This window comes from Nuphar pumila, chromosome 15, assembly GCF_984573655.1.
Source record: "Nuphar pumila chromosome 15, dmNupPumi1.hap1.1, whole genome shotgun sequence".
NCBI lineage: Eukaryota > Viridiplantae > Streptophyta > Magnoliopsida > Nymphaeales > Nymphaeaceae > Nuphar > Nuphar pumila.
Genome location: NC_143263.1, coordinates 89,423,790 through 89,433,233, shown reverse-complemented (window position 1 = coordinate 89,433,233; position 9,444 = coordinate 89,423,790). Strand labels below are relative to the sequence as shown.

Sequence of the window (9,444 nt, the reverse complement as noted above, 5' to 3'; positions counted from 1 at the left end):
TTATCACGTTGGCGTTGCTAAAATGGCTCGATAATTTGAAAATATTGCATGGCGCATTTCCTTAAACAGTCACGGAATGGTTCTTTGCCACGTTTAATGCCAAGGAGTGTTTTACGGAATTCACCTTTGTTTTTTCACCATTTTCCACAAGCAGCTCACTTTTTTGTTGTACAAGTGGCATTGTGATATCCTGCACTTGTTCTTTGAATTAAATACGATCAGCTTGCCGATGACCTTTTCTTTCTATGCGACACAAAAGCAGTAGGCTTGATTTTTGGGTTCAACGAAAGTTGTTTCTTTCTCCGGCCTCCTGGAGATCGTCTCCCTTTCCATACATATAAAAAGGGGGACAGAGCGAGCGCATCCTGCAGTGGCTCGATGAGGGGCGCACCTTGCCTTCGCCCGAGCGGTTGGTTGCCGGAAATTATTTCACTGCCGGCCGTTCAGGCCTCTCTCTCTTTCTCTCTCTCTCTCTCAAAATAGAGACTCGAGAAAAGGGGAGAGAGAGATAGAGAGAGAGGGCGAGAAACAAGGAATCTTCAAATTGACGAATTTGGACTCGTCGCTCCCGAATTCGCTGTTCTTTCTACTCCGACAAAAAGATTTCCCTTTCCTTTTTTGAGCGTTCTCATCCCTTCCTCCATACTATAAATAGCTCTCTCTCTCTCTCTCTCTCTCTCTCTCTCTCCACGACATGGCTGCTTCTGCGTCCGTTGCTGCAGTGAAGCTTGTATGCATCTGTGCCGGAGTGTCTTCGAAGGCCGGAATCCGGGGTTTGGAGGATCGGACGGGCTCTTTTGCCGGTAACTCCTCCGTCTAACACCGCTTTCCAACTTGTCCTCCCCGAATTTATAATCTTTCGTTTTTTCGACGAGAAATGATCATAGAGCCGATCGATTTCCATTCGTAAAAATAAGATTTTCAAGATTTTTTACTAAATTTTAGTTTTTGAAATCATGAATTACTTGAAATTTAGTCATTTTCTTGTTGAACTTTTTTTCTGTTTGTTTCTGATCTTGAATTTATTTACGAATCTCTTCTAATCTTGAATTTATTTACGAATCTCTTCTAAACTACTAATTTCTTATGCATCTGACGAATATTGAGCCAGCGATTTTCTAAATATATATATTAAACCAAAGCGTTAAAGTTACTGCAATTTATATTACACCTTTGCTCTGATAAATACATTTATGTGATCTTTTTTCTAGCAAAAATTTTCTGAAAAGATCTGTTTTTTTCTTGAAAAAAATCAAGTTCTTTCTTATTGCCTCCCCTCTCTCTCTCTCTCATGAGGATCTAACGGCTGGGCGTTATTTTTCTTCTTTTTCAAATATGATCGAACGGCTAGAGGCCAAGATATCAAAGCCGACCTTCAAGCTTCCCTCGATTGGATTTTTTTTTAACTTATTCCCGTAATTTTTATTTAAATAATCATACCCTTAATTCTAGATCCAACGCAACGTAAATTCGGATCTTTTCTCCTATTTTTTTTTGAGAAATCTCTCTATCTTAGCTGATTCAAAAGTTTACGCACTTAGCCCCTATTTTTTTTCGTTTTCTCACAGGTAAAAATAAAATTTCCCCACTGAACAGCTGGCTTTCATGACTTCCGATTTTTTTTTCTTAATATTTTTAAGTTTTGACCTTTAGAATTAGCTCCAGGAAATATCACAAAAATGTCATTTATGCGTGTATTGCTCGCTTATTTTTTCTAATAATAATAATGTTTATTAATTATATCAATATGTTTTTTTCTTAGTTCAATCGCTGAATGTGGACGAAGTATCAGTTGAGGTTCCTGTTCACACTCCGTTTTTACCAAGTTTTTATTTTTTTAAGCGAGCGGTTAACGCCCAGCGGGCACGAGCAGAAATTTTATTTACAATTTTTCTATATATTTTTTTCTGATAAATCATCTTACTTCTTGGGACGTTGAATCAGGTCGGAGCGTGCCCGTCGTGTGGAGAGGAAAGCGAGGGGACATCGGGTTCCCCCGAACGAGAACCTTAGCCATCCTGAGGCCGAGCAGCCAAGGTACATCTCGCGCGAGCCCCTCCTGCAGAATCAAGTGGAATCACATTGCACAAATGCAATGTCTGTCCCGCTGCACCTGATCACCCTCCATCTTCGGTTGTAAGCCCAACAGCAAACTGTGCAGCGCACAATGCATTTGTGCAATGAGATTGCACCTGATCCGAACACACTCCGATTAACGATCCCTTTAATTTGCTTCCTAAAAGTAGATCTGGTGAGGCTGCGAGATTACCAAACTATCCGCCACCAAATCAGATATTTCTGTAGTTTACTATAGAGTTGGGTGTGCAAGTGGGTCGGATCTGGTTCGGATATTCAACCTGACCGAAGGTATTTCATGCAAACACGGTTTATAAAATGATGTCTGCCTTATAAATGAGCGGATTCGGAACAAATAATGTCAGGTTTAGTAGGATCCTGGTTAGAATCGGATCAATAAATAGGCTCAGATCCAGGTTTTGACCCAAACCGTTTTATTTAAATCACTTAAAAACAAATATACATGATCCGTTTTCTACGGATCCGGGGTCAGATCAGATTCAGATCCATAACCTACCACTTGTTCTGACTCAGATCTGGATTGGAAACTGACTCAATATTGAAAGTCGGATCCAATGTCACTCAAGTCATCTTGACCAGACCCATATCGAACCCGTTTGCAACTATACTAACAAGAATGAGTATATTGGAAACGTATATCCGGGCCCATGAACACAAAGTTTTCTCTCATTGGTGGTCAAGTGCTGATGTGGATCAGATGATCTGCCAAGTCATCGATGATGGTGTGATTTGGCATCGTCGCCGTCCACGGTTTTCATTGCCATAAGCCGCCATAAAAAATGCACATGACGTCATCAACAGCGGCTCACACTGGAGTCGTTGATCACCAGGACGGTGACGATGCCAAATCACCCAGAATCGTTGATTTGGCAGATCTGATCCGTTCGCTCAAAAATCTTTATATATATATATATTATTTAGTTATTTCAAAATTGGAAACATAAAATATTAAACGTGAAAAGCTACCTGATTTGCTATACCCAGTTAAGTGGGCGCAGATGACTGGATACCGTCATACACGATCCTCGTCGAGGAAGTCCTTTTTTAGCATCCAAAGACATCCTTAGGCGTTTTTGCCTTTGGATGACATCATTTATACCAAACCATTCTTTAAAGAGCTGCTACTATCGTCGTTGGTGGCATTGATTTCACTAGGTCATGTGGATGCACTTTTCCAAATAAAGTGTAATAATTTAATAATTCAAAATTATAATTTAACTTTCTTTTTTGTTTTGACAGAGAAAACTGGGGTTGGGTAGACCCCTACCAGTTATATAACCATATGCCATTGGGATTCGAAATTGCAACGTCCCAACACAAGGTGACTTGCACTAACTGCTCCTGGAAGACAAGCGGAGCCCCCCCCCCCGTTGGGGTCTAATAATTTAACTTTATTTTAAAACTACTAATAAAAAGACATCATACAATACACGCCTTATCGTAATGATCCAAATATCCATGCAGCCTCTACACGTTAGAAAAGGACAAGCTAATGATAACTCCAAGCGTTGTAGCAGTGAAGAGTCCAGATGAAAATATGCCATGGTCATTTTGGCCAAGTGACCCTTTTTATGTGTTTTTTTTCTTTTGAATAATGAACATTCTCCAAGTTGATAACGTGCAACTCATCTTGGGCTGCAGAGAAAGGAACGCTCTTTTTTTTGTACTTGTAGGATAGTGGGTTGACAGCTTTATATGGGCGTGACAGAGTCGAAGGACGAAACCCAAAACATGGTTTCGCTTGTCCGCTGGCCGCAGGAGAGGACCGAAGTTGGCACGGGCGATGGAGGAGAAGCCAAGGATCAAAAGGTTTGATTTTTTTTCCAATGTTATTTTCTATGATGAGGAACCTTTGCTGAGAATCGGGTCATTTGATGGGCCCACTTCCTATGACTATGAGGTAAACCTCGGGTTGGGTCACTGACACCCAGCCCTTACTGAGCCCACCAGTTAAAGGCACCCACACACCCAGGGTTTTCGATGTTAATTACTATTACTTAATAGTTCCTATTTGCTATATAAGGGACTCAATCTGAGGCTCCATGAGTTCAAACTTAGGCTGGTAAATGAAACGAGCTCGCTGCCGCTGAGCTCGGTTCAGCTTGCATGAAGCTCACTCAGGCCGGTTAAGCTAGCTTGGCAAGCCGATCTACAAGCAATATTGTGAGCGCTGCTGCTGTGAATAATAGGTGTTCCGCTTTACTCGTTCGGCTCATACTGACTCATGTCAATGAGCATATGCAGTTTTTATGGATCATCTTTTTTTTTTTTTTATAATGAGCCAGCTCGAGCTGGTTGTGTTTGGTTCGTTCAGCTCCTTTACCATTCCTAGTCCAAACTTATGATACAAACATCTTATCGTAATGTTAACGTGATAGCCCACACTTTCAATGATTTTAGGTTTTTTTAATTAAAAAAACATGAATTTAATTCTTTGTATTTGTATATGTTGCTTCGGTTTTCATGTATTCATATGTTTTGTTGAGATTTTTTTCCTGAATTTGGGTCCTTGTCGGGCATGTTGCCAAACCCGAACTTAAATTTAATTAGGATATATATATATATATATATATATATATATATATATATATATATATATATATATATATATATATATATATATATTAGAGAGAGAGAGAGAGAGAGAGAGAGAGAGAGAGAGAGAGAGAGAGAGAGAGAGGTCCATGCTAAATGAAACATGCTAAATGGGGTTTTTCTGCTCTTTGATGTTTTTTTTCGCAGTTCTGACCCCATAAATGTGTTGGGTATGGTCGATTTACGAGGAATTCAGAGTTGAATCATGTATTTTTGATGAAAAAATGAAAAATAAAATGAACAAAACCTGAAAAACTCATTTAGCACATTTTATTTAGCACAATCGATTTAGCAGGGACCCATTACTCTCTCTCTCTCTCTCTATATATATATATATATATATATATATACTTGGTAGTTTTAAATTGTATGGGTCAGGTCTGGCCTTCCATTTTCTTGACCTGGCACAACCCAAATTTCACCCCAATCCAACTAAATTTTATTTGGACGTGTTCGAGTGCACCCTGATACCACACCCAGCCCCCATGCTGCTGCTGTCTGCGACATGGACCTAGTTAAATTAAATTCTCCATTTTCAAAGGATACTAAGCATATATGCCCTTGTGATTTTGACTTGTATCCGACCCTAATTGTTTGGACTTTGGACTCTAACTTTGGAATCACCAACATTGTATAATCCAAACTGAGATATAGACCCACCAAAAGAATCAGGATGATTCAAAATGACAAACACATGACTGTTGTGCTGAGCTCAGTCAATGTTGTACCTTAACCAAGTATGACCCATTTGTCTTTTAGGTTCTGTAAACTGGTCAGTCACAGGAAGTCCGGAAGAGACTTCATGAAGTGCACACAGGAAGCATGGTCAGTTGAGATTCTGTACTCGCACACACACAACCTTTGCGGGCAAGTGGGACATAATATCACCACAGAATGCAGAACCAGATCCAGTGTATACCGAACCTGATCCTGTGCATATCCTGACCAGCCGACATGCATGTTTTTGGTAGCAACAGTGAAGTAATCCGGTTCTCGATGAGGATTTTTTTATGCTACGTGAAAGTGAGGCTTCCAATTCTACTATCATGCATTGCCATGTCTACATGTGCAATATGCTTAGTGAAAAATCACACAATCATGACGTATCCCGTGTCCTTTTTGCCGCATCCTTGCGACATCATCTTTACGTGCAGCTGATCGAGAGGGTGAGATCGATGCTGAAAGGGATGGGTGATGGTGAGATCAACGCGTCGGCGTACGACACGGCATGGGTGGCGCTGGTGGAAGAGATCTGCGGTGGTGGTGGTCGCCCACAATTCCCGAGCTGCCTGGACTGGATCGCAGGGAATCAGCTGCCCGACGGCTCCTGGGGAGACCCCCACATATTCTCTGCCCACGACAGAGTCATCAACACTTTGGCTTGCGTGATCGCATTGAAGACGTGGAGCCACTCCTCCCACGGATGGGAACAGGGTAAAACTCTCTCTCTCTCTCAACTGATGTTACCTGATCCGCTCCATGACGATGTGCTTGCCAGTTGATTTTGCTACTAATTGAGGCTGCAGTACTGTATGGGCCTAGCCTACCCACTAACAAGTAGATAGAGTTAGGCCACTCTGGCTTGGACTTTACACATGCCCACTTGCCACAGTTGCCCATGTGTGCTTGGTATAGAAACCCCCCTCCCCAACTTTTTGTCTTTGGAGGATACTGTGCTGTGAGTTCGAAGCAGGTCGGTTTCAAACAGGCCTGCAGTGAATTAAGGCGCTCTGGAGGGAGTCTTTTGGATACAACACCTTGTGTAGAAAACTGAGATGGGTTGGTGTGTTGCATGATTGAGCATAATGCATGAGATATTCCAACTTGGGGTTGGGTGTTTGGATGCATCCGCTTAGTTTAAACAAGTGGGATAACATGAAGTATCTCTTTCCCTTATCCCTGTTTCTTAGGTAAGTGCAGTGCATTAATCAGGCATACTCTCAAGTGTGTGCATTGTTCATACGAGAAATTTTGCTTTTCTCAGTGTCCGTTTCTGTTCGAGTTAGGTACGGGTGGGCATGGGGCCGGCCCAGACCTGCCCACTGGGCTTTAAGTGTGGCCTGTCTCGAAGATGGCCGGGCCCATTTACTAACAGGCCAGGCTTTGGCCCGGTTCTTAATAGACTCTGGTTTGAAGAACAGCCCATGACCCGGTCCATTGACTCAATGGGCCAATGTGAAGCGGGCTGTGCCCAGCTCGGCCCGGCCCGAACCCAACTAATTAGGTAAACAATAAATAATTAACAAGTTTCTAGGTACCCAACTAATTATTTTTTTAGTTTTCATAAAATTAGTTCCATTAATTAGGTAAATAATAATAGTTATCAAGTTACTATACAATTAATTAAATTTTTAAAATTTTTATATTATTAAAATTTAATAAATAGCTCAGACACATCGGGCCGGCCCTGTAGATTGCGGGGCGACTCAGACCCGGCACACATATATAATGGGCCGGGGTTAGGCCTGGTAGCTAACGAGTCTGAGCCTAAATCTTTGACCCAAACCTGCGGGCCCATGGTGAGCCGGGTAGGCTTGGCCCATCAAGCCGGCGGGCCCGTTGCCCTCCCCTAGAGGTAGGTTCTTTCATTCTCCGTGTGGAATAAGAGAGAAGATGGTTTATTGACTGCTTTTGCCGTTTGGTAATGAATCCACAATTTTTGTCATTTTGCCTGAAAAGCAGATTTTGTTTAGGATTAAATGCATAGAAACTGACGACAAAAATTGGCTCCGTAAGCCTCCCTGACTCCCTAAGTTCTAGGGCTCTCCACTTGGTTGCCCCATCAATGGTTACACATTTTCTGACCTTTTCTACACTTGGAAATCTCACGCCTAGCCCGAGTTCAAGCACCTCAACACATGAATTGTAACAGAATTGGTTGGGACTAGACATGCCTTTCTCTAGCAGTTGTGGGAAAACTGTCCATCCAAGCCCAAGGGCATTGGCTGTCTGTCTCTTTCCCAATGCATAGTCGATAACAATGAGCCAATTGTTTAAATTTGGTATCAATTTTATATGAGTAATATACATACAAAGCATGAGCCAGTCTTTTTTCCTTAAAAACTAGCAATTTGCTCTTGCTTTGAGTAAATTGCACAATACCTACTACCGACCCCTTGATTCTCAAAATTGGCTGAGTGAAGCTTTTGAAAGCAAAAACATAATTCAATTTGTCGCCATTCAAAATGTCTTTTAGGTCAACTTTGTCTAAACGTGGGCTCCAATAAACGAACACGAGGAACAGTCAATTAATGACCAAAGGCCACCATGTCCTCACTTTGAAGTTTGAATGTCCTAGCCACACCCTCGGTTGAGCTATTAATTCTTGTGATTTTGGAACTACTATGCTGTTATAGGTGGGGCCACAGGAAAAAGCTACCACTCCCATTCCTTTAGGCACTAGAGGTAAAGTGGCCAATAATAAGCAGCTGCAAAGAACAAGAGGGAAACCATCCGCCTATCTTATTATCACATTCCAATGAAAGAATAATGGCTCATCAAGGAAGCATTGGCTTGTCCTTTCCCATGAGCTGCTATTTCAGAAGGCTGCGCCTTTTGGGATCTAGACAAGGCAGCTTAGGAAAGAAAGGCCTTACAGTTCTATCCACTTCTGTTCCCGTGGCAAAGGAATTTTGTTGCAAAACTGAGGTAAGTCTTAGTTACCATTGGGTTATGGTAGATGACAAGAAAACCATTCTCTTGCCTACAAGGGCTCCACCTTCACCGTTAGGGGTGACAGTGGTTTGTCACTCGACATGAAACAACCACAGTTCCAATCCCATAAGGGGTACTCTTTACAACAAGGTCAAAGCTGGGTATACTCCTCGGTCAGTAGAGAACCTCAAGGGTTTTACCAATTAGAGGCCTGCCAATGTGCGGCCGATGATGGAGAGCTTTCCTTTGGCCTGGCTAAAATCTCTCTCTCTCTCTCTCTCTCTCTCTATGAGTGATTGTTGTCTACAAAATCTACAGGGTTGACTTAAAAATAGGGGAGTAATTAGAACCCTTGTATACCTTTAGCATTGCTCTAGCATGGAAAGGAACACCAACCCCCATTCGGCCATTCCTGCCGCTCTCTAAAGGAGTTCTTAGAAGGATTTGGGGGACTAGTATTACCAAAAAGAATTGTTTGGCATTGGCCTAGCATGACAGGAAATGGACACCAACTTCTTTTCCTGCTCATTTATCCAAACAAACATAGGGTCATTAGATGGTTGCTCCAAGCTTCTTGTTGTAAGATTATCTTAACTTGATGTCTCAAGTGTATACAAGCTTTTGTTATAATTGCAAACACAATTTTAAAGGCCTAATTTATGTTTATCTGATTTTAATGCATTAAATCTGCTTTAACAACCTCGGCACTTTTAAGTTAATCGGAAAGAACTTAATCTTGTAGTAATTGCTCTTTCACTTCTAGAAAGTTAAAGTAAATTTTCTTTTGTTCATGCAGGAATTTCATTCCTTCGAGCCAACATGTGCAAACTTGGGGAAGAAGAACATGAGCACATGCCCATAGGCTTTGAAGTGGCTTTCCCTTCTCTCTTGGAGATCGCTAGGGCCATGGCCATAGACCTCCCTTATGATTCTCCAGTTTTATACAAGATATACGAGCAACGACGGCTTAAGTTAGAAAGGTACAAGAGCAAAAGATCTTTCAAATCACTGCATGCTAATGGCAACCATGGAAATGAAGATTAGCTAGCTTAATGTCTCATTTAATACTTTGTTCAGTGCTTAAGCAATATAAACCAT

The 9,444-nt window shown here is 41.6% G+C and overlaps 1 protein-coding gene across 1 annotated transcript in view; it reads left to right on the top strand.

Annotated features, from left to right (window-relative positions):
• The first annotated feature begins 614 nt into the window (after positions 1-614).
• GA1 (Terpenoid cyclases/Protein prenyltransferases superfamily protein) overlaps positions 615-9,444 on the top strand; it is a 41,531-nt gene continuing 32,701 nt past the window's right edge. The window contains exons 1-5 of the mRNA XM_089990656.1: positions 615-803; positions 1,945-2,037; positions 3,806-3,906; positions 5,847-6,126; positions 9,143-9,326. Of these exons, the coding sequence (XP_089846782.1) occupies positions 695-803; positions 1,945-2,037; positions 3,806-3,906; positions 5,847-6,126; positions 9,143-9,326 (767 nt within the window). The 5' untranslated portion in view covers positions 615-694. The remainder of the gene's footprint in view (positions 804-1,944; positions 2,038-3,805; positions 3,907-5,846; positions 6,127-9,142; positions 9,327-9,444) is intronic.